General features: G+C 21.1%; 2 protein-coding genes across 2 annotated transcripts; one reads left to right on the top strand and one right to left on the bottom strand.

The window, feature by feature from the left end:
- Positions 1–1560: 1560 nt before the first annotated feature.
- Positions 1561–3677, top strand: BO66DRAFT_461478 (uncharacterized protein; the record flags this gene model as incomplete). The annotated part of the gene is made up of 2 exons (XM_025652342.1): positions 1561–1823; positions 1883–3677. The coding sequence occupies 2 exons, from the start codon at positions 1561–1563 to the stop codon at positions 3510–3512; spliced, it is 1893 nt and encodes a 630-aa protein (XP_025507415.1). The 3' UTR covers positions 3513–3677.
- Positions 3189–7110, bottom strand: BO66DRAFT_342011 (rRNA-processing protein UTP21). Its single transcript, XM_025644449.1, has 5 exons — positions 6940–7110; positions 5356–6858; positions 5043–5300; positions 4348–4986; positions 3189–4254 (listed from the first exon to the last, which is right to left on the bottom strand). Exons 1-5 carry the CDS (start codon positions 7060–7062, stop codon positions 3667–3669), a joined length of 3111 nt encoding a protein of 1036 aa, XP_025507414.1. The 5' UTR covers positions 7063–7110; the 3' UTR covers positions 3189–3666.
- Positions 7111–27335: the final 20225 nt, after the last annotated feature.

The following is a 27335-nucleotide window of genomic DNA, read 5'->3' as shown; positions in this document are numbered from 1 at the left end:
TTTTTTAATAAATGTTTTTTAAGATTAATTATTATTGCTGTTAATTTACATAAATAAAAAAAGATTTTTTAATAATAATAAAAATATATATTTTTATATATTTTAGTTGCTAAAAACTTTAGAAAATAAAAGTAAAAAAAATAATACTTAAAATTATATAATAGCCGAATAAACCAACTAAATTTTATTAATATAGTATTATTTAAACAAAATCTTAAATATAAAAAAAAAGAAAAATAGTTATATATTCTGTGGGATTATATTATCTGAGTACAGTATAAATAAAGCAAAAAAATTAAACAGATCAAACTAGTCTTAATCTGCTACTCTGTCTGGATGTCTTCCGCATGGCTCTCACAAAATTAGGAATTTAACTATTAAAAAGAAGTTTTATATAAAGTTTTACAGCACAGATTAAAAGATATAAATATAGACTGAAAAATTATAAAAATTATAAAAACTATAAAAACTATAAAAACTATAGAGATTATAGAGATTATATAAAGATTTTAAATAAAAAATAAAAAATAAATAATTGAAGAACTAAATGTGCTTATAATATATATAAAAAACTATAAAAAAGATATAAATCTGTTTATTTTATATAAAAAAAACTATAAAATAATTAAAAAAATTAGAAAAATTTAAAAAAAGACTATAAAAACCGGACTATATTTTTTTATATAATAAGATTTTTTCTTTATAATATAGCGTTTTTTCCGAAGAAAAAGAACAAACAGATAGATTAGTATAAAATTCTTATAGAAAAGTATATTCTTTTTATTCAAAATAAAACTAAAAAGTCTAAAAATAGAGTTAAAAAATACGCGAAAGAGTTAGATTTCTAAAAATATAAAATCTTTTTAAAATATTAAGAATTAACTGAGTTATTAATTTTTAAAGACAAATTCCAAAAATTGATATTTTCGTATGGTATATAAGATATTTAGTTATTATTTAACAAACTATTTTATAGAGTATAAATAATAAGATTACAAAAATTAGAATAATAAAATAATATAAAAAATAAATAATTCTTACAGAATTTAAAATATTAATATATTATTTTAAAATATTATTACTAATTTATTCAATTTATAAAATTATTACTGTATTATAGGCAGTCGCGGCCGGCTTGCTTAATTATTATATAACAAGTATCTAAGGCCTGCTATATTGATTTTTCTTCGCGATAACCGCGAAGGTTGAAAGGACTGGTTTGGGCCCTTACACTTACATAAAGACCTTAATACACCAATTCAAGAAATAGCAGTCACATCTATATATCAAAATATAAAAACAATAAATATAATGAAAATCTACTCCTTCTATAGTTCATCAACTTTTACTTTCTTGAAATAGACTCACTCAGCTTGTATACCTCACACTAAATACAGAGGTTTACACTCCCATTATTATCACAGTGTAGCAAGTAAGCTTATGCCTAAGGCAACAGCACTTGTAACTTAATCCAACACAGCACCTCAGCAATGGGTATTGGTATCATTATTACTCAAACACTTCCCAGGTACTACTACATCTTTTGTCACTTCAAGCAAAATGGGTATATCACGGCTAAAACAACATCTAGAGCCTTACCTAGACACAGTATCTTTACAAGATCGAGTGCATCCGAGTCCAGGCGTAGCCACTGCGCAAGCTGTGGTAATAGACGGGCCTAGCCTTGTCTACCATGTTTACCATCGCCTGCTATCGTGGTCAAATCCCGATCTTTGCTATCCTGATATACAACCAACTTGCGATGAAGTGAGCCATGGGGTTATGATATCCCTCCTTCATTTGGCGTCGCTAGGCGTGACAATGTATAGTATGCACGAAAGTTTATTGTGAGATTATTTCAACTAATTACGTACTCTGTTAGAAAAAAAATATGCTTCGACGGGGCTTTGCCTCCATCAAAGCAGTTGACACGCCTTGCTCGCCTGGAGAAGAGCAGGAAAAGACTCGAGGCTTTCCGAATAAGCCATTCGGCTTGTCTGAGTACATCTTTTGCCTCGGAAAGGATGACAGCCAATCGGTGGGAAAATGTCTTGCAAAGCAGGACCCTACCTGCCAGTCTTACATTGGTACCAGAAAACCATTTTATAGTCCCTGCAGTTTATGAAGACCTACGAGAACGTTGGTCTAAGGAGAACATTCTGGAGGCCCTTCCGTCCGATTCATTTTTGCGTATGGCTGCAAACCGTCTGGCAAGTTTGCCATGGGCTGATGTAACCGTCATGGTCCCAGGGGAGGCGGACGTCTACTGTGCCCATTTAGCCAAGCGAAATGCCTGTTCGATACTTACAAATGATTCTGACCTGCTCTTGTACGATATTGGCTCAACAGGATCCGTTATCCTTGTCAGTTCCATGAGCTGGACGCGCACAGATCCAGGCAACTCAATTACGGCCCAAGGCATTTGCCCGAATACCGTCGCGCGCCGACTGGGATTGGAATCACTGTTGCCATTGGCATTTGAGCTGCAATCAAATCCTAGGATTGGAATGGGACAGCTTATTCAGCGATCAAAGATCATTGACATGGCCCCTGATCCTGTCCCAGGCTATTCTCACTTTGCGAAGGAGTACCAGACCTCTCCGAACATCCTTGTCGATGATATAGGAAAACAATATCCCCAGTCACTCGATAACAGGGTCTCAGAAATGGTCTCTCAGTATCTTTTCCCAGAGACCTACTCACACGATGCTTTATTGAATATGTATCTCGTGATGCTCAATGAGGATCCGAAGCGGCAATGTGCTTGGCTGCAAGGGCGTGTGATTAGAGTCATAGGCTATTCTCTTTTCAATCTCACACAACCGATAGGTAAAAGGCATAAGTACATTGTTGAGCACATCAGGCGAGGTGGAAGAGTTACATCCGACATGATTACCCTCGAGAACCGGTCTTGGTTATCCGCAGAAATTCAATCCTTGCTTGAACAACTTAATGTCGTCCAGGCAAAGACTGGTATGGAGGTTGACTGCCCGGTCTTTTGGAGGACCTTTGCCCTCCATAATATATTTGGACTGCAGTCGACGCCTAAAACTCCAAACCTCGACCAGCTAATGCAGCTTTTGGCCCATGGGTCTATGAGCAACAACCTGGACTGGGACGATGTCCATATTCTAGCCCAGATTCAATCCGTGCTGTATTCGTTGAGGATCCTTAAACAATTGATTGGTATATCAGAGCTATCTGACCGACAAACGACTCAAGCAGCTGCCTTTTTAGCCCGTCTACCACCGCTACATGTATTGATGAGATCAGCACATGAGATGAAGAAAGAGTCGGCGAACCTCCCAGCTAAGAATGCCATTAATCAAGCGATACTGTTATGGGGTGAAAGCAGCGACGACCATGGAAGGAGAGAAAGACAGTCCGTGTCCGGTGGCACACAAACCCTGAAATCTGGGGACCCGAAGTTAATCAATAGCATACCGACAGTAATAAGTCGCCCGTGGCCTCAACGGCCTCAAAATATGTTTGAGCTTCTCTCAGACCAATGAACATCTCTTACTTATTACTTCATCTTACTTCGTACTGTCTTCCGTATTTGACTAAGATACGAAGCCTAATAGAAGTCCTTGGGAGGGTAACTGAGACAAAGTATGTAAAGCTCATCATCTGAAATTGGAGATTGTGGAAATGAATTTGGATGACTCAACGAGCAGACCTCAAGAATCCTACCACTCCCCGACAGTATCCCACCAATTCGGCCAAACGCTGGGCCTCATGCTGTTGTGCCTGACTCCACGCAAGGAGAGCATTCTTCAAAGGCTCATTGTCGTCGTCGTCGTTAGGAACGGAACATGCTGCCACAGAATCTGCATGGACTCTCAGAAAAACGGCCATCCAAGCATTAACAAGCTCAAAATCTCTCCTCTGGTGAAGCCGGAATGAAAGTGCCATGACGAAGTCTGACAGTTCGGAGCGATCAGCCTGCCTTCGGGGTTCCAATGACCTGATTTGAAGATCCGCTTTCGCTGGAGGCAATGACTTAAGGTATTCGATGAAAGGGCCAAAGTCGTTCGAGACATGACCGGACTTCAGGAGACTGGTAAACTTGGAGCTTGTGGTTCCGCTTTCACCAATACGCTGCATCTTTGCGATCCTTGAGCATTCAGCGATCGCTAATTCCGGGGAGCTGGTGGGCTCAGTTTCCGCTGTCCTTGACTCAGGATGATGGCTCGGAAGGAAAAAAGGGGCCTTTGTAGGGGCTTTAGGGGGCTCCTTTGGTCTGTTTCGCTCCTGTGCAATAGTAAGTCAGAAGGGCCAAGGGAACTTCAGGAGCAAGAAAAATAAGTCCTTGGGTACTGTAATAGGAGGTCCGGTGAGGAATACCTTGACGAGATTCAAGTGAAGGAACGTCTGCCACTTGCTCTTGGGAACAACACTCAGCGTGACCATGTTTTCACTGAGCTGGTCAATGGTAGGTAATGGGCCGTCTACCTCATCTTCCTCATTCTCTTCGGAAAATGCGGCCTCGATGACGCCTGATGCGGATTCAACGGTAGACGCAGGAATACCAACACTGCCAATTTTGCGATCGTCCACGTTCTGTGTGGAAATGGGCACAAACAAGCTTCTGTTAGACCAAAGACTTATCCCTAAGCCATCTGCGTGCGCAGTAGCCAGGAATTCACCTGTTGAGGACATAGTAACCGAGGTACAAGTGCTGGAAACACGGAAAACATCGATAAGGTGTCCTGTTGGCAAGTCCCAGACCCGGATTGTAGAGTCCATTGATGCAGCAATGATCCAGCGTCCATCATTGGAGAATGAAAAATCATTTATTTGACCGGTACACCCCCAGAACTCTCGAATTACCTTCCTAGTTTCCACGTCAACAACGCGGATGGAAAGATCGTCACAGCCAAGCGCAACGAGCTCGCTTGTGCGGCTATAGCGGAGTCCATTGATTGATGTCATCGGATACCAGTCAAGCTCGTCGACTAGTGATCCAGAAACAAGATCCCAGAACTGTATAGATGTTAACTGTGGCAAGTTAATGAACGGAAAGTCATATTCCGACATACCTTAACTTTCCCATCTAGACCACAGCTTACAACATTTCGGTTCAAACTGTCGATCACCAGACCAGTCACTGCCTTTGAATGCTTCGAAGAGCTGTCAGATCGCTTATATGAGCTCGTGCGCCTATCTTTCCCATTGCCCCGTGAGTCTCGAACTGGAAAGCTTTGCCGGTGAGCGCCAGACTGTAAGTTGAACATGTCTATGCTCCCCCCTGCAGAACCTATTATCGCAAAAGTTCCGCATTGTGATATAGCGACACTCTGGCGCACTCATTAGCGAAATTCAACCAGCGATCCGAGCCTGGTTCAAGCTTACTTTGACTTCAGTGCCATCGCCAGTTTCTAATGCCCAACGCCCGGCTCTCTTTTTGCCCCAAAACCATGTCCGGGCATATTTGTCTCCACGGTGGCCAGTGACTATACTTTCCCAGCCAGTCTTGCTAGAATCATCAGTCCTTGTTACCGTCGGATTGGCCCAGATGGGACCAGATGTTGTTGTCCCCATCCCACCATCTCGATTCAGGGAGCAGGCGATAGAAGTGATCTCTGATGCTTTGAATCCATCCTCGGATAGAGCATGGGAATTCCTAGTCGCATTTGAGGCGGTCATTTTCTTCAATTTGTGTTCGACAGCACCTTGAGAGACTTCCGTGTTCTGGCTATCCTTGCGCACACTGAAGCCCCACAAACTGCGATCCTTGCTTGCGCTTAGCAGCCACTTACCTCCAAGCTCCGATCCATCAGATGCAGCAGGGAGAAATTCAACAGCGGTGATCGGGGCCGAGTGCCCACTTCGGCAGTGAAGAAGTCTAGGGGTGCTTGAGAAGGGGTTCTGATCGAAGATCCACGTTTTCAGGGAGTTATCGCCCCCAGATGAAATCATAACAGGTTGGCCATCCAAGAACTGGACATGACTCACGCCAGAGCTTGTATCGTCATTGGAAACCCCATGTGCCTGGCGAAGAACACCAGATATTCTGCCACCGTTGTTCAAGTCCCACATAGTGATATCACCACTATCAGCACAGGCCGTTGCCATGACACCCGGTACTCGGCCATCTTCGCCTGCACCCAACCCGTCTGTTCGAAAGGTGAGACATGTAATTTCGGATGAGCGTGATACATTGCTTCGCAAAGATAGCACCACCTGACCTGTTTGCACATCACAAACAGAAATTGAGCCATTCTTGTACGCAATTGCAATAAGAGATAGAACAGGGCTTGCTTGTAGAGCAGTCACAGCCCCAGCGGAAGACGACGCTGGCAATATCGAGTGAATCAGCTTTCCTGACTTGACATTCCAGATATCAACCTTTCCATCACACCTTCCGACGAATATCTTGTTTAGATACGTTGGCATATTGCAAATCTGGCCAGTATAGACCTGCTCTGTCGATAACTCCCTCGTCTGTTGCGGGAAGAGCGTTGTATAATGCTCGTACGATGCGTTCTTCCATACTGAAATACATTTGCCGCAGCTGCCAATCACCCATGATCCAAAGACCAACAGCCGGTCGATAGGCTCAGTGACCTCGGGTGGTAGCTCCAACGATCCGATTTTTTTGCCGCGCTTGAAGACCCATATGCCCCCTGGAGATCCAGGTTGGAGGCTTCCCCATGCCGCGAAGACCCTATCTTGCCAGGCGATAGTTGCCGTTATGATGTCGGGAGTCTGAGGTCGGCTCACAAAGACTAGGCCAAGTCCGCGCTGTAAATCGTAGGTTTGCAAGCTGCGTCCGACAGACGTAGTGATCTGATATGTCGATTTACCCAATCGGACGGAAGTGAATGGAATTTTTGTCGTTACAAGTCCTAGTGTCTGCATGTACATTAGCACTGGTAATCCTCGACAGAGAGGCGAATTCTTTGTTGAAGCATGCAAGCCCAATCGATGTCTTACCCGATATGGTGAAAATATTTTGGAACCGGGTAATTGAACAGGTGGCTGGCTCTGCAACGTATCTGTTCGCTTCTGTCTCTTCGCGGATGGTAGATCAAATCCGTCATCGTTAGTTGACAACATGGTGCCAAATGCCCGCAATAAAAATCATATGCGTCTCGCGCAGTCGACCTGATTTTCAAGAATTGATTATAAAACCTTCGTCGGATCTAATCAATTTCCAACGGAATTACAATACATCCGCGCCAAGCTTTTCTCACAGTCACGTGTGTGGCCGTCCTGCTCTTAGGCAGGGTAACGTAATCAGTAAGCAAACGGATCAGGCAAGCCAACGGATCATCCTGTAATCCCATATAAAAGAGGCTTTTTAAAATATGAATATCTCTATTATTTCTGAGTATATACTAATAAAACTTTATATTTAATATTCTATTGCTATATAAAAACTATATATATTATAAAAGTAAGATAAGACTTTTTATTTACTAAAATAACAGTACAGAAACTGGTATTAGATTATATAGCTGGTTTTTACTATAATTAATAGCTAAAAAGAATATGATTTTAGATATTTAAGTATTTTAGAGCTTATATAATAATAGTTTTAAACAAGAAGTTTTTAAATCCTCTAGTTGTTGAGATATAATAAAATAAAGATGTATTTTTTTATACATTATAAGATGATCTGTTGGCTTTCCTGATCTGTTTGTTTACCGATTATGTTACTACCTAAGTTACCAGTTACTGTAAGGTAACTTACTCGTAGTATGAACAGTGAACAGTTACTGTAGTGGCAGTGGTGGAGACTCGGGACTCGGGAACCGTCCGCACCTTCCATAGAGGGAAGGCTGTTTGGGGTCTACCCTTCAACTTAGTACTCCGTACTTGCTCAAGACTTCACCCTCCTTGTACCGCCCCTTCCTCTTCTTCCTGGGCATCTTCATATCCTCAAATTAGTCTTTGATGAACTACGAATAGCCTCAATAACCAGTCTACAATTCATTATTCCTTTGGTAGGATAGTACTGTCATTATCTCAAGTCCTTTAGATCTTACACTTCAGTACTGTGGCGGAAGGAGAGGAGGAGGAGGCCTTCTTGGTTCTTTGCTTAGGAAGGCAAGCAGTAGTCTTATATAGGCTCTTTAACTTTTCTTTCTTCTTTTTTTTCTTCTTCTTTCTCTCAACTATTTTTTATAAATAGCTTTGTATTAAAGATTAATCCAGTTAGTTATCTTTATTATTCTATTTATTTATACCACTTTATTATTCTATTCTCGCTCAGGTGTTTTTATTTTGAGTAGAATAAGCCAGATCCCATTAATATACTAATTGATATTTATTTTTTAATATTATTTTTTTATTCTTAAGATATTTTTTATTTTTTTTAAATAATATTATTCTATGTTTCTTTCTTATTATTAGTATTATTTTTATTAATATTAGTTTTTAAATATATCTTATTCTTTTGCTATATATACTCTTTTATGAAAGATTATAGATTCTATATATAATGCTGTTATTTTTAGTAAAAAACCGGCAGAAATATAGACTTATTTATAATATATTATTAATAGTTTGGTTTATTATAATAAATAAAGACTTTTTCTAAAATAGAGTAGAATAAAATATTTATAATAGCTACTTTTTTAGAATTAAAAAATAAAATAGTAAAGTTTTTTAACTTATCAGCAGAAATTATAAAATTAAAAACTATACTATAAATTAAATTAAAAGGAAAATTTCGTGTTCAGAAGAATATTAACTACTATAAGAAAATAATTATTTATATTTTTGATCTTAAGTAAGAAAAAAATTCTTAAATAGATATTATAATAAAGTTAATAATATCTACTATTTTTTATTAAGTAGTTATGATAAAGTAGTTCTTTAGTGATAATACTTATAAAAGAATTATAGAATAAATATATAAAATAATCATATAAGTAGTTTTTTAAATAAAAAAATATTTTTTACTTAAAAGCTATATATTTTATTTTTATTATTCTAATAAATATTATTAAGATAGTCTGGTATAAAAATATATCTATTAGATTGAATATAAATCTTATTAATAGTAAAAATTAAAGAAAGAAGCTAGTCGCCGAGGCTATTAATTATTAAATATAAATAATAAAAAGTTTTTTAAAAAGAATACCTAAGTTATTAATTAATAAAAAACTATTATTATTAACTTTAAACCGTCGTTAGCAGCTGAGTTTTAATAATTAAATATATTTTTATCATAAATAAATAGATTATATAATCAACTGTTATATAACTTGTTTTTTCATTAAAAAATAGAATAGACTGTAATAAGTTTTATAAAGATAAATTAATAAAAATATATAATAAATTTATCCGCAAGTATCTAAAAAATATTTTTAAGATTTGTTTTTCTAATTATTATTATTAATACACTGGGCTGAAAGCCCTTATATTTATATAATATAACAGTATAAAGTTATTATTTCTTCTAAGTATAAGAGCGATCCTATAAATATAGTGTTTCTAACTAATCTTATTTAATATTTTTATTATATTTATCTTATTTATTTTTAAGCTGTTCTTTAACAGATAAACTATAAATATATATTTTCTTATTTTTATTTTTTTTATATTCAAAATCTTATACTATTAATACTAAATTAATAGTAAATAGACAGATTTGTTTAAGTATAATATAATTTTTAATATCATTTTTATTTTTATTTTTTTTAAATCTTTTTATAATTAAGTATATAAAGATATATATTTTTATTACTTTTAAAAGTTTTCTTTTTTATATATAAGCTAATAGTAATAACAGTTAGTTTTAGAAAATCTAAATATATGACGGCTGATTAAACTAACTGGATTTTATTAATATAGTGCTATTTAAACAAAATTTTAAATATAAAAAGAAGAAAAAAAAGAAAAATAACTATATTTCCTATAGTACTATACTATTTAAATATAATACAAATAAGATAAAAAGATTAAATAAATCAAGCTAGTCTTAATCTATTATTTTAATTAGATATTTTTTATAAAGTTTTTATATTATTTTTTAGATTAGTTTTAATTATTTAGAAATAAAAAGTGTTTTTATAGTTTTTTTTATAACTATTTTTATAATATAATTATAAACTATAAATATTCTATAAAATCTAAGATAAAATTATTATTAGAATAGTTAGAATTAAAACCTTTTTTATAGCTATTTTTAACTAGGATTTTAAATATTTTAAAAAATTAAGACTTTTTAAATAAGAATTATAGAATTTTTTTAAAAATATAAAAAATTTTTCAGATTTTTTATAAAATATTATAATAAATCTGCTTTATTTAAGTTTTTTTATTTAATATAATGTATTAAATATTTCTAATATATATAAAAATTAAGAATTTTTTTATTTTATATTTTATATTTTTATTTATATTTATTAGTTTTATCTAATTCTAGATTTAATCTAGCAGTAGTTTATTTATTAATATAAATTAAAATTTTTTAAAATAAAATATTAGATAGAATCTAATATTAATAAATAATTATATTTAGAATATATTTTTTTTATTTTAGAATTTTATATAAATTATATTATTTATTAACCAGCTTTTTAAATAGTTATTTTTAATTTTAATTAAAATAATTAATATAAATTCTATTTTTAGCTTAAATTAAAGTTTTTTTTAATAATAATTAGTCTATATAGCTTATTATTTTTAAATATTAATAATATTAGTTTTAATAAATTTTTAAATATTTTTAAGACAGATTATAATATTATAAATATAAATAATGTTTATATTTTTTTATTTAATATTTATTAGAAGTTTTTAGTTAAAATATAATTAAAGCTAATATTTATATTTTATTTAAAATAAGAATATTCTAAAAAATATATATAATAAATATATTATAATAAAGTTTATTATTAATAATAGTTTTAATTAATTATTATAAAATTATTAATAAATAAAATTAGTTTTTAAATTAAATATTAGTTTATATTCTTAGTTTATTTATTAGTTTAAGAATAATATATTATAAAAATTTTAACTTAATTTAAAAAACATAATAAAACTTTTATTAGAATTCTAAGATAAATTAAGATTTTTTTATTAAAAATAATAATATTTAAAAGTTTTATTTAAATATAAATAAATTTAATATATAATTAGGCTATATTTTATATAATTATATCTTTATTATATAACATTAATATTATTCATTGAAAAAATTAATTTATTATTATATATATAGTATTATATTTTTATATATTTTTAATAATATATAAAAATCTATAAATATATATTACTATAGTTAATTAATAATAGACGAAGATTAGAATAATTTTTATAATAATTTTTATAATATTTTTTAGATTTAGAAATTATATAATTATTTAGATATTAATAAATATTTTTATTTTAAATATTTTAATAATAATACTATTTAATTAATTTTAAGATTTTGATTTATTTTAGATATATAATAAATAGCTGATAGTATATTTTATATAATAATTTCATATATAAATTTTTTAATATATACTATTAGATATTTTTTATATAATAATAATCTATTTTAGAAAAAAATAAAAATTATTTATATTAATAATATTTTTTAGCTAAATTTAATTAATTTATAATTAATATAAAGAAAATGATTAATTAATAATAATTTTTTATTTAATAAAATCAAAATAAATAATTATAGTATTTATAATATTTTTAGATTTATTTATTTTAATTATAATATAATCTAATTGTATTTTTAGTCTAATAATTTATAGATTTTTTTTATTAAGTAAATATATGAATTAAGATATTAGCTTTTTTAGATCTATATCAAATTCTAAAATAGTATTTAAATAAAAATTTAGTTTATTTTATTTATTATATATTTAGTTCTTTTAAAGTTATAAAATATTTTAATATTTAATAATTTATAAATATTTTAAAAACTTTCTAACTTTGTTTTCTAAATTTTTATAAATATTATAAAAATTAGAATTTTTTATTATAAATATTATAGTTTTATTTAGTAGATATTATAATTTTTAAAAAAAATAAAACTAAATATTATTAATTATTAATATATTAAATAAGAACTTTTATAAACATTTTATTTATAATATTAGTTTTTAATTTAATAAAAAAACTAGGATTATAATAGATTAATATTAAAATTGACATAGGAATATTTTTTATTTTATATAAAAAGAATATTTTTATATATATATAATATTAAAAGTTAGACTAGTCTGTTATAATTTTTAATAAATTATTAATAAAAATTATAAAATTTTAAAAATAATTATATTTTATAAACTATTTTCAAAATTTTTTATTTTCTAATAATGATTATTTTCTTTAAGTTTATTTATATTCTATGAATAAAAATAATAAAATCTAAAAACTTAATTTTTATAATATAAAACTTATATTTATAAATAATAGTTTATAAACTAGTCTAATATAAATTTAATATTTGAAAAAATTATTATTATAAATAACAATATTATTAATAAATATAATTATAAATTTATTTAAATATTTATATAAGATTTTATTTATTAGTTTTTAAAATACTATTAGTTTATTTATTATTCTAAAAAAGGACTTTATATTTAAATATATTATATTATATGTAAAAAATAATTAGATTTTTCAAATTAGAATTTATATAAATATAATAAAAATTTTATTTAATATTTAATTTAATAAATATTTTAGTTTATTCTAGTTAGTTAATAATTCTATTAATTAGTAGTAATAAATATAGATTTTTTTAATTAATATATTAAGTTTTGAATAATCTATATATGTAAAGATCTTTTAAGTTTTTAAACTGTTAGAATAAATACAAAAAAGATTAAACTTAGAATAATAAAATCTTTATTTAAATTTTTAATAATATAATATTTTATAGCTTTTACTTTTTTAATTATTATTTTATATAATAAAAAGAATTCTACTAAAAGCTTATTATTAAGCTGGATTTTATAATTATAAATATAAAATAATAATAAAATATTTAAGATTTGTTTAAAAAATACTATAATTAGATTATAATATAAAAAAAATTTAATAATTTTTTAATATTTTTATTTAATAAAAATTAGTTTTATTTTTTTATTAATTATCTTTTTAATTTTTTATAGAAATATAATAAAGATTTTTAATTTTAATTTTTTTTAGATATTATTGAAAGCCGGCTATTTTAATTAATATTATTTATAGATTAGCTATTTTTAATTTTATATAACTTTTAGTCTATTTATTTATAGACTTATTTTTATATTTTTTTTATTAAAATATAATCCTTAATTTATTTTATATAATATTTAGACTTAATTTATCTTATAAATTTTATTTTTATCTAATCTTTAGATAGTTTATATATTAAGAAGCGGGCTGGCGTCTGGTTCTTAGTCTGACTGGGTGGTAGGAATAACAGCACTAGGTAGAGAGTCTCTATAATAATTTTTTTAAATCTTTTACTAGCTATTAAATTAGACTATTTTTAGATTTATAAATAAGATATAGCTCGAAGAGCTATAAATAGAATTAAAAATAGATGAAAGATTAAAAAGTTCTATATATTATATATAAAATAGTTAAAAAAATAGTAAGATTACTAAAATTAAAAAATAAAATAGATTAGATAAGTAGAATAGATATATTAAATCTATACTATAATAATATATTCTTTTTTTAAAGCTAAGTTTTATTAAAATATAGATTATAGCTTATTAAAATAACAGTAATAAAAGTTTTTAACTATTTAATAAATATTTTTTAAATATTAAGCTAATTTAGTAGTCGGATTTAAGTATTTAATCTATTTTATAATATATGTTAGTCGGAGGTATTTATATTTTTTATAATTTTATATAAGATTAAAAATATTTTTAATTTTTTACTTTTTAAAACTATTAATTTTTATATATAATAATAGAAGTTTATATTAGCCTGAAATTAGTTTTTTACTAATAGAAATAAACAGACTGATATTAAATATAAAATATATTTTTATACTAAAAAATAAAACTACTTAATAAATATATAAAGTTATAATTTTTTTAATTTTATATAATTTTAGAATATTTTAGTTAAGTTTCTTGCTGAATCTTAGTATTTTAATATTATAAATATCTAACTATATTTTTTGATTTCTTTTAAAATTATTTTATTAGTTTATATTATTAGTTTATTTATTTTGTATAATAGGTTTAAGCAGCAGATATTTTTATTTTAATAAATTTAATAATAGTTTATATTTTTATAATAAATAAGTTTATATTTCTAGCAGCTGGGCTATTTAAAATAATAATAGATTTAAAACTTATATAAAAATAAAATCTATAATTTATAAAGAATAAAATAATCTTAATAATATTAAAATAGATTATATTTAATATAAATCTAACTAGAAAAAACTACTGGTTTTAGTTATTTTATAAATAGTTTATATAAGCTCGGAGGTATTATTTAAATATTATATTAATTTTTTTAATCTAACTATTAGTTTTTAGATAGTATACAATAAAGAGTTTACTAGTAATATTAAATTATTAAATTAAATATTTTTAAAATTTAAAAATAAACTAAAGTTTTTAGTTTAAAGAAATAAATTAAAATAAACTATATAATTTTTATATATACTAAATATATATTATTATAATAGTAGTAGTATTAATAGTTAAGTTATAAAAAATTAGATATTTTATTTTTATTAAATAATTAATAATTATTAGAATAATATTATAGTTTTAGTTTTTAAATAAATATATAATAAAATTTATAAATATATCTTATTATATTTATTTAAATATTAGTAGAGGCTTTAGAATTTCTTATTTTATTTTTTTAAATAGGATTATTTCTTAGTAGATATAGTAGTTTTTTATTTATTATTCTATATATTAATAGATATTAGGCTAGTAGTATTTTTAAATTAGAAGTTTATATATATAGATTTTTTTAGAATATTTAAAAATAGATTTATTATAGATTAGTCCGGTTAGATCGGCTTTAATTTATTTATTATCAAGTATTTATAGTTAATTCTTATAGAATAAGAAGCTTTTTTTTATATAATACTAATAATATATCTAAATAATAGTTTTTATCGGTAGCTAGGATTTTTAATATTTTTCTAATCTATTTATTTTTTTTTATATATAATATAAAAAGATTTTTATATTTCGAGTAGGAGTTATAAATCTTATTTATTTTTAAATATTATATTTTTTTAGATATATAGAATAGATACTAATTTTATTTTTCATATATTTTTTATATTTTTTTAAAGTTGTTTTTTTATTGTTTTTATTCTTTAGTGGGGTCGGGGGTAGTATTAGTAGATAAATAAACTTAATATTTTCTTATTTAAGAATTATTTAATTTTAATATAATAAATATTTATTTTTTTTTAAAAAAAATTATCTAATTTTTTAATTAGACTGTTAGACTTAATTTTATATTTTTCAGATCTGTAGATAATCTTAAAGTTAAAATATAATAAAAATTCGGACTATTAAGTTTATTAATAATTAAAAAATTTAATAGATATAACATATTCTAGATTATAATAGTTTATAATAACTTAAATTAAAAACAGTATTTTCTTTAATTTAGAATACTTTTTTTTAAAGTAGTAGATAATAATAAATAGTTTTTTATTATAAATTTTATAATTATATTTAATAGAAGTATATTTTTTAGAAAAATATATAATAAAATATAATATTTTATTATTATTATACTAGACTAGAACTTCTTTTAATATATAATTAGAATTATTAGTTTTTAAAATAATATCGCGGGTCTAGTTAAATAGTTAAAAAACCAGTATTTTAATAAAAATATTTTTAAGCTTATTAAATATTTTTTAGTAGTTTATAATTTATATAAATAGAACTTTTTTCTTTATAAGATATATAAATAGAATAATTACTTTTAAAAAATTATAAATAAATTAGCAGTAAAAGTTGCTAAAGCTTAAAAAGATTTATATATTAGTTATATAAATTAAAATAAATTATTTAGTTATAATCTTAATTTTTCTTAGATTTATATAAAATTTCTTATAATTTATAATTAAATCTAGAAACTTAGTTTCGGGTATAATAAACTTGTATTAAAATAATTTAGTATAAAGTTCTATTTTTTTAGCTTTTATAAAATATAGTAGATATACTTAAAATATTTTTTATAAATATAGCTATAAATTAGAATATTATTTAAATAAGTAGTATAAAATATATCAAAGTAATTTTTTAAAATATTATTAATATATTATTAAAATATAATAAAAGCTCCGGTTAGTTTAAATAATATCATAAATATTTTATATAATTTTAGACAGATTTAAAATACTATAAAATATTTTTAATTCTTTTTAATTTTAATATTATTAAATATACTAATAATAATAATCTTTATAAAGTACTTTATTTTTTTTAAATTATTAAGAATTTTCTTTATAAGCAGAAGCGGATATTTATTTTTTATAAAAATAATATTTAAAATATAATAGTTAATATAAAATCTTAGGTCTTTTCCGGGCTTTTTTATAAATAATATTAGGGAGGCAACTGGTAATAAGTTAAAATAAATAAAGTTTTTTTTTAGATTTTTTAAAAACTATTTTTTTAAGATTTATAATTTATTTTAAGATATTTTATATAAAAAACTAAACAGCAGGTTTTTTTCTGTTTTTTAAAAAAATAATATAATTATATTTTTAGTATAATAATAACTTCTTAGTTTTTTTAAAAGAAAAAATATTTTTAAAATTTTTAAATCTTTTAAATAAAATTAGTTTTTTTAGTTTACTAGTAGGCTTTAAGATTTTATTAATCTGATTTATTATTACTATAAATATCGAATAGTTACGGCGCGCGTAGATAGTATATATAATTAATAAAATTAGATAAATATTTTTTTATTAAAATTTTTAGAAGTATAATATTTTTAAAAAAATTCTTACTAATATATTATATGATATTTTAATTTTCTAAAATCTTAATAAAATATTATAATAATTCTAGTAGTACTAGCTAACGAACTAGACTATATATATAAATCAACTAGTATAAAAATTATAAATCTTTAGTTATAAAAAACTAAAAATAATTAAATAGTAAATAAAATAAATAATTAAAAAGAATATATTTTTTTAAGATATTTATAGATTTTTAGAATTATATAGATATAATAAATAATATAGTCCGACTCTTTTTATTAACTATTAAATCCTATAATTATTGTATAAATTTTTAAAAAATATAATAATAATTAGTAAACTTCGGCCTAACTTTAGTTTATTATTTTTAAAATAGAATATTTAATATTAATTATAGTATAAATTAGGATTTGTATACTCTTAGAATTTAGAATAGTAGAAATAACTATTAAATTAATTTTTTAAAGTTTTTTTTAATAAAAATTTCTTTAAATACGGTTTTTAAAATAATATATAATTATATTAAAGAATTAATCTATTAGTAATTTAAAATAGACTTATTTTTTTAACTCTTTACTTAAATTAGATAAGTAGAGGTATTTGGACTATATTAGATAATAAAATTATAAAGCTTAAAAAATTTAGAAATAAGACTATTTACTAAAACCTATTTTTATAGAATGCTAGAAAAATAAGTAGTATTTTAAAAGTAAGTAGATATAAAAATTAGATAATAATAAATATAAAAAATAAATATAAAGATTTAAAAATAAAAAATAAATAAATATAATTTATAATACTTTTATGTTAAGCTTAAAACAGTTTTTAATAAAAATAATAGTCTGATTTATAATAAAAGTATTTATAGTATACATAATAGTTGGTTTTTTAATAAAAAAACTAGTAGTATATAGTAGATAGATTTATAAAATTATATTTAAAAATAATAAATTTTTATAAATAGTTTTTATTTTAGAATTTAGATTAATTTCTTAGATTATAGAATACTAGATCAATAAAAAGTTTTTAAAATTAGTTATAGACTTTAATATTATATTATAAATAGTAGTTATTAAAAGTTTAAAAAAATGAATAAGATTATAATAGTTTTTTTTAAAAAAAAATATTATTTAAAAATATGTTTTTAAGATCTCTACTAATATAGTTTTCGAGTATAAAAAAAAGAATATCCGGGTGTATATATATTTTTTAAGCTAAGTATTTAAATTTAGTAAAAAATATTATAAAATTATAGGATTTTTATTTTAATTAATATAGTTTGTTGTATGCGGTTCTAGTATAATTAGAATTATTAAAAAAATATTTAAATAATTATAAAATATTAATAAAATTATTTTGATTATATTTTTTATTTTTAATATAGAATTAAATTTAGATATATAATATTTTATTTAAGCAGCTGATTATATATAACTTCTAGTTAGTACTAGTAGTATATTAGTTAATATTTATATTTATTTTTTTTAATCTAGAAGATAAATCAGCTGAGATTAGAATAATTATTTTGAAATTTATTAGAATTAGATAAATATTTAAAAAAAAGAATAGAAATAGAAGACTTAAGATTAATTAATATAATTATTTTTATAAAAATAGCTGTAGTATTTTTAATAATAAATATAAATTTTATAATATATATAAAAGTATTTATTATAGAAGTAGTAATCTAAATAACTTTAATATATTTATATTAGATTTAGTATTTTTTTTATAATAATCTTACGGACGGTAGTAACTTCGAATAATAGTTAGATTATTTTAATTTTTTTTTACTAAGTCTGATTAGATTAGAATATAAATAGAATTTTTTTTAAAGTAAGCTGGTTTTAAGTTTTTATAGTATATATATAAATCTAATTATAGTAATTATACTATTTTTTAGAATATTTATTAATATATTAAACAAATTTTTCTAGATTATTTAGTATAGTCGGAGATTATAGGATTACTAATATCTTATTAAAACTACTATTTCTAAGAATAGAAGCTATATAGTATTAAAAAATAGACTAATATCTCGTTTTTAGTTTAATTAGATAGTAGAAATAATAATACTAGTTAAAGAATTTTTATAATAATTTTTTTAGATTTTTTACTAACTACTAGATTAGATTATTTTTAGATGTATAAATAAGATATAGCTCGAAGAGCTATAAGCAGAATTAAAAATAAATAAAAAATTAAAAAGTTTTATATATTATATATAAAGTAGTTAAAAAGAGCAGTAAGATTACTAAAATTAAAAAATAGAATAGGTTAGACAGATAAAATAGGTGTATTAGGTCTGCACTGTGATATTATATATAAAATAAAAAACTTAAGTTTTTATTGTAATATTTTTTAACTATTTTTTTATTTAAAAATAGATTACTGTTTATAAGCTATTTTAATATTTTATAATTAAAAAAAATAGTATTATATATTAGTTATTCATTAATTTAAATAACAATATTCTAATAATTTAATAAAAAAGATTATTTATTATTTATTCTTCAAATTTAGTAATTAATTTATTTTTTAATTTGATATTTTTCTAATATATTTAGTCTATTTTTTAGTATCTAATAATTTTAAAAAAATTATTTATGAAAATTTAATTAAATCTTATTTTTAAATAAAAACTTTTTAAATTATATAAATTTATTTATATAATAGTTTAGTAAGACTTCTTATTTTATTAATTATAATTTTTCTAAAATTATATTATAAAATTCTAAATCTAATACTAAAAAAAATTTTTAAAAATTTTTTTATTATAAGATTAAAATAGATTATATATATTTAAAAAGTAGAAAATCTTTTATAAAATCTAATTATATTTTAAATATTTTATAATTTAAATAATTTTATTTTAAAAAAACATTTTTATTTTAATTATAAACTTAATATTAATATAAATATAAATATTTATTTTAATATTTATTAGAATTTTGATAAAAATAGCTATTACATTTTTAAAATTAAAGTTTTAATTATAAAATTAATTTTAAAAAATTTTAATAATATTTTTAGATCAATATACTGCTGATTTATATTTATTATATCTAAAATAAAGACTTTTTTAAATCAAGTTTTTTATTAATATATTCTTAGATTTAGGTTTTTTTTATTTTTTTAAAAAGTATTTTCTTGGAATATTTATAACTGAGATATTTAGATTTTTTATAATAAAAATATTTTTTTAACTAATAGTATAATATAGATTTTTTTATTTATATAAGATTTAATTAGTATTTTAATAATATTTTTATTAGTTATTAGATTTATTCTACTACTTAAATTATTTTTTATAATTAAAAAGTAAGATTTAATAATAATATTTTATATTTTAATTTATATTTTTAGATATTTTAATATAAATAGTAGTATACTACTTAAAACTAATATTATATTTATAATATTTGATAAAAATTAGTTTTTTAAATTTTAAAAAAGACTTTCAATAAAAATTAAATTTTAAATAATTTTTAAAAATATCTGCTTTATCTGCTAGATAGTAGAATTAAATATAAAAATTATAAAACTTTTATTTAAAAATTATTTTCAAATATATATATTCTAATTAGATATTTTATTTTTTATTTAGATAAATATAAATTATAGCTAGATAGAATAAAATATTAATTATATTTTTATAAAGATATTTAATTTTAATTTTTAATGAAAAAAATAAATATTTATAAATATTATTTTTATACTAGCTGGTAATATGTATCTTTTTTATAATTAGATTTTAAGAAGAGTATAAAAAAGATGGATTCTAACTATTTAGACATCTATCTAACTACCAGCCGAACATAGTAAGCTGTTTAGCTAATAAAAAATCAGATATTTTATATATTTTTTTAGCTTACTGTAAGACCTAAATATTTTGAAGTTATTTAAACTATATAAAATTACTATAATAAAAGACAGACTATTTTATTATTATTAAAATATTAGAATAGTTATATAAAATAAAATTAATAACTATTATTAATAGAATAATTATAGAAAATATAACTACTTCTTTATATAATAATATCATTAAAATATATAAAATAATATAAATAGTATTTAAATTATTTATCTAAATAAATATTTGAGTTATTTATTTAAACAATATAAAATCTACTGTAGAAAGTAGCTTACTAAGATTATTTATAAGATCTTTTTATATTAATATATTAAAAATTTATTTTACTATTCTAATATATATCTCTTATATAAAATAATCTAATATTAATTTACTATATTAATTTTAAAACTATAATTATATATATAAAATTAACTATATTATTTAAGTTTACATATATAACTATTTTTTATTAATAAATAGATTTAATTTTATAGCAGATTTATATGAGAAAATAGTTTTATGAAACATTTTCTAAAATATTCTATATTTAATTAATATAAATAAAATTATTAAGACTATCTGTTTATATATAAATTATAATATTAAGAATTTTATATATATAATAAGATAAATTTTTATAAATTTTATATTATTATTATTTATATATAAAATAATAATATAGATTTTCAATTATTTATTAGAGTTATAGCTGTATATAATATTAAATATAAAATTTTTAAAATAATATAGAATATATTCAATAATATTTTTATTAATTTATTTAGTTTCTAAGACTATTTCTAGTTTTATATTTTAGTTTTATATTTCTTGGTTATTTTTATATTTACTTATTTTATATTATCTATTGTTTTTTAATATAGTTAGATAATTATAATTTTTTTAGTTTAGTATCTATTATTATATTTATAGCTATATCCGGCTGTACTTATAAAAGCTACTATCTACTATAATAATAGTATTATATATAATAAAACCTAGATAATATTAAGAAAATTAATTAATAGAATCATTATAATCAAGTATTCATGCTTCAGCCTGTGACAAAAACTATAGGAGTATATTAGACTAGAAGATTATTTAGATATTGAATTTTAAATTCTAATTTTTTTAATTCAATTATTTAAATAAGAACTATCATTTTAGTCTATTTTATTTATTCTATGTTTATATTCTTATCTTTATTTATTAAATATTTCTAGTTTTTTATTTAGAAAATTAGTAAATAAAGAATTTGGTTTAAATAATCTAATATTTTCTATTATTTCTATTTAATTTAGTTTAGTTTTATTAATTAGAATTATACATTAAATTTGCTATTCTATTTATTTTTATATTTATTAAATCTTTGATTTTTTTAATTTTATGATTTTTTACTTTAACTTTACTTTTATCTTACTTTCACACACAATTTGTATGGAAAAGTGAAAGTTAATTGAACCTTATCTGAAAGAACCAAAACTCCAACATTTTCTATTAATTTTTTTATACTTTATAGAAAAAGCGGATACTGTAAGTATTAATTAATTAAATAAATAGTTTTTTTTGAATAGTTAATAGTTCTATTTTTTCAAAAAGATCTTTTTAAAATATTTAGTTTTTATATTAGTAGTTTCTAGGATTTTTTATTTTTATTAATCTTATTTCTATTTTTTAATACTAATCTTATTAAAACATCTATACTATTTTTTTAAAGTTTTTTATTATTATATATATTAGTAATCTTAATATTATAGTTTAAAACAGCTTTACTATAATAAACTTCTATTAATTAGAATATATTTATTTTATATATAAAAAGTAAAAAACTATCTATATGTTTTATTTTATTTCTATAAAATATAAACTAATTTATTTTAAAAAAAAATATTAAAATATTTTAAAATTAATTAATTTAAAAAAAGCTCTAATAACTATATAATATATATTAATGAAACCTATTCTAATATTTTATTATTTTAATATAACTTTAGATTTTAGTTTTATTCGTATAATTTATAGTCTATTACCGGGCTAAAATAGCTTTTTTAAATTTAGTTTTTATTTTAATTATTAGTTTTATTTAAAATATTAGTATTTTATATTTATATAAGATATAGATTATTATATTTCTATTAAAAATATTTTATAAATCTTTTATATAATATATTAAAATTATATATAAATTTAGTATAATCTGAAACTATTTAATTTAAACTATAAAATTAATCTAAAAATAGATTTTTATTTATATTATAAATATGTTTATATTATTATAGGGCTTATTCTTATAGTATATTTTTATATTTTATTAATAATAATAGTTCTAAATCTTAAGATTCTTCGGACTTATTTTTAAATATATATTTCTTTTACTATATACTTGGATTTAGACTATTTAGATTTTTTTATTAAATAAAAGCTTTATTATTAATAGAAATATAATCTAGATTAGAACCTGCTACTTCTACTACTGTAATAGTTTAAAATTAGATTATTAATTAATTTTTCAAATTAAAATCTTAAGACTATTTAATTATAAATAATATTTTTATAATAATATTTTTTAGATATTTTTATTATAATTATTAAAAGTAATGTTATTAAAATATATATAAATTCTTTTTAGAAAAATATTCTTTTAGTATATATTAATAAAAATAATATTAAAAAAATATAAAAGTTATTATAATTTCTAATTTAAATATTAATATTATATATTTTAGGATATTTATAATATAAATAGTTTATGTAATTAAGTTTAATAATATTTATATAATTTTAATATATTTTTAGATTATGCTACTATTATAGTTAGATATTATTATAGTAATTTTTACTAATAATTAAGCTGTTATTTAAGTTTATAAAATTTTTAAAAAAATTTTCAATAAAAATATTCTTAAAAAATTATTAAATATTTTAAGATTTTTCAAAATAATTAGAAAATCTATATATAATAGATTTCCGGCTATATTAGTATATATAATAATAAATAAACTGATAAGCTTATTAAATAAACTATTAAAATAATATTTAAATTTTTTAAAAAATCTAATAAATCTAATAAATTAAAAAATAATTAAACTGCTGCTAAGGTTAAAACTGTATAATTAAAATTAAAATCTGATTTTAATTTTAATTCTAAAATATTTATTTTTAAAGCTGCTGTTTTTTAATAATTTAAAGTTTAAGTTAAATAGATATAAAAGTCTTTATAAACTTCTATTTTTTAAAATATTATTATATATTTTTTTATTTTCTTTGTTAAATATAATAGTTTTTTTATTATATAAAGATTTATATAGAGCCGTTTTAGCAGTCCTTATCAAGATATAAATAAAAAAATTAGTTTCAGAATATATTTTAATTAGTTTATATTTAGAATTAGTATTAATTATTTTTAAAATTTAAAAATATAATTGATATATTATATATTATTTAATTATCTTTAGTATATAAATCTATAAAACTATATACTATAAATAATATTATAAAAAATCTTATTATTTTAAATACTAATTAATTTAAAATAAATAAAATATGTAGTATAACTTATATTAAATATTAAAATTTTTATTTAATTTAAAGATTTATTAAAGGCTTTTTAGATATTCTAAAAATCTAATTAATATTATTAGATATCTATAATACTTTATTTATCATTAGATATCTATAATACTTTATTCATTATTAGATAAAAGATTATTTATATAGACTATAAAAGCAAGATCCGGTAGTTTTTAAATTATTAAATATATTTAAATTTATATTTAATAAAAAAACTAAAATAAAAATTATTTTCTAAAAAATTATAGCTAAAAGATATCTGTTTAAAACTCCTATAAAAAATATTATAAAAATATTTAATTATATTATTAGTTAATTATAAAAGGTCTTCTAGCTTGCTAGTTTATTTTAATATACTAATTCGTTTATTTAATTAAATAGAGTAATTTATTTTATCCGGTCTGTGCTAATATACTAGATAAAGTAATATAACTAAAAAAATATAAAATATAATATAAATATTTTATTATATATATAATTTATTATACTAGTTACCGGCTGGCTATAGTAACTTCTATTATACAGATCTTAAGCCTGCCAGAAGTAAGAATGAATTTATTATCATCATCAATATAAATTCTGCAGCTATATGTATAAAAATATTTATATTATTTTAAAATTAGTAATAATTCTTTATTTAAAAAAATTAAATAGTTAATAATATAAACTACTATTTTAACTACTTCGAATTAAAAATATTTTAATAAATTAATATTACCTAGTATAATTTTAATTATCAATATAATATATTATTTATATTATTTTATATAAATATTTTAATAATAATAATATAAAGCTAATATAAAATATAAGATATTTTTAGATTTATATTATTTTCTAAATTTTATAAATTTATAGCTATTATTAAAATATTACTTTATAATATATTAGTCGGTAATATTTTATATTATTTATTAAATATAATTAATATATTACTAGTTTTATTTTTAAAACTTTTTAATAAACAGATTTTTATATGATTTATAAATAAATTAATAAATATTAAATAATATTTCTTATTTTTAATTTCTTTAAACTTTAAGTATCAAATATTATAATTTTAAATATTTTATAGATTTTATTCTTTAATTATTAGTTTTTATGATATTTTTTATATATATTTTTTTAATATCATAAATCTTATATTCAAACTTCAGCTTATTGATTATTTTATTATTAATATTTTTTATTATAATAATTAATTTAAGCTTATCTGTGTGGTCTAAATAATAATATAAAAATATAAATTAATAATAATAAGTTAAAAATATTTAAATAATTTATTTTTATTATATATTTTAATAATAAGAATTTTATTGTTTTATATATAACTAATAGTATAATTAATATTAAAATCTTTAATTTTATAATTTATAATATATAAAGTAATATTATAAATGTTAAATATCTTCATTACTAACATCAGACTATGTAAAATATTAGAATTATATTTTATTTTTAAAATTAGTATAACAGCTTTACTATTTTTAATATTAAAATATAATTTGATTTGTTTATATTTCTTAATTTTATTACAGCTATTAAAAAAATTAATATATTAATATATCTCTTTAAATATTTATATCTTATACTTAATAAAAAATTAAAATCAGATATTAATATATATTTAAAATTAGAATTATATATTTATATAATAAAATAGTTTTTTTTATTAAAGTTTTCAGTAACAGCTATATTAATAAATATATTAATATAATAAGAATATATAATAGCTATTAGATTTTTTTATAATAAAAAGTTTATAATATTATATATAAATTTATAATTTTTATTTTTAAGAATATATATTTAAATAAAAATAAAAACATAAATTAATATTATATTTATATTTATTAGAAGAGATATATTTTTTATTTTTTTTATACAAAAAGAATCTTTAAATCTAAATAAATTAATTATTAAATTAATTATTTATTAGCTTTTTTAATAATCATATAATGTTATTCTTCTATAAGCTAAAAATTATTCTATTATTAATTTATATACTATTGATTATTAGACCGAGTCTAATCTCTATTTTATATTAATATGAAAAAAATATTTTTCATATAATGAAAGAATATAAATATATTACTATTATTAATACTGTTTAAATTTTTTAATTCATAGTTTATATATATATATATTATCAAAACTGTCTTACTATTATAATATATTATAATTAATCTATTATAATATATTATAATTAAGAAAGTTTTTATATTTTTTATAGGATTTATTGATTTAGTATTATTTATCTAATATTAAATAGACTTAAGTCTTTACAAATCTTATATTCTTTTCTTAGATATATATTAGTAATATTATTATTACAATTTAAGAATATAAAAAGTATTTTTAATATTTATTTTTAGTCTTTAATAAACTCTAAGACTTAAATATTAACTTAAAACTAATTAAAGTATATATTAGCTTTTTATTTAATTTTTCATTTAATTAATATATTAAAATATAAGATTTATTAATACAAGAATGAGCGGGGGGCCCTTTGGCCCCCCATACGCGATTTGTAGTACTGGGTTCGAGGTGAGTCGCCGGCCCCAGCCTACGGCATGGGGCTTCGGCGATGGTAAAATAGCTGCGGCAGATGCCGCAGCGGCAGAATAAGGCGGTGAAAAAGAGTCAAAAACAGAACCAGAAGCCAAGTGGAAGTATGTATTAGATTTTAAAACAAAATTACTATTATATATAAAATGTTTTTTCGAAAATATTTATATAGTTAGACTAATATCTTAATATAACCAGCTGACTCTGTTACTATATAAATCACTATATAAATAAAATATTTTTCTAGAAATAGAAAATCTAATTATTTTATATCTAATTATTAATTCAAATATTTTTAATATTCTTAGATAATCTAAATATTTATATTTCCGATTATTTGTCTCAATGTCTTAAATAATCTTGTTAAGACTATATTAATAAGATATTAATTTTTAATTCTATTAAAAAAGAATTTTATATTTTTAATATTCTTTATATTAAATTTAG

This window comes from Aspergillus aculeatinus (assembly GCF_003184765.1).
Source record: "Aspergillus aculeatinus CBS 121060 unplaced genomic scaffold BO66scaffold_6, whole genome shotgun sequence".
Taxonomy (NCBI): domain Eukaryota; kingdom Fungi; phylum Ascomycota; class Eurotiomycetes; order Eurotiales; family Aspergillaceae; genus Aspergillus; species Aspergillus aculeatinus.
Note: the sequence above shows the minus strand (reverse complement) of the source record. Positions and strands in the feature narration are given on the sequence as shown.

Excerpts from the sequence above, each read along its gene's own strand:
- BO66DRAFT_342011 (XM_025644449.1), bottom strand. The coding sequence starts at position 7,062 with ATGTTGTCAACTAACGATGACGGATTTGATCTACCATCCGCGAAGAGA. Across the intron at positions 5,301-5,355 it reads GCGATGGCACTGAAGTCAAA|AGTGTCGCTATATCACAATG; the intron begins GTAAGCTTGAAC and ends TGAGTGCGCCAG. Across the intron at positions 4,987-5,042 it reads GTCTAGATGGGAAAGTTAAG|TTCTGGGATCTTGTTTCTGG; the intron begins GTATGTCGGAAT and ends ACATCTATACAG.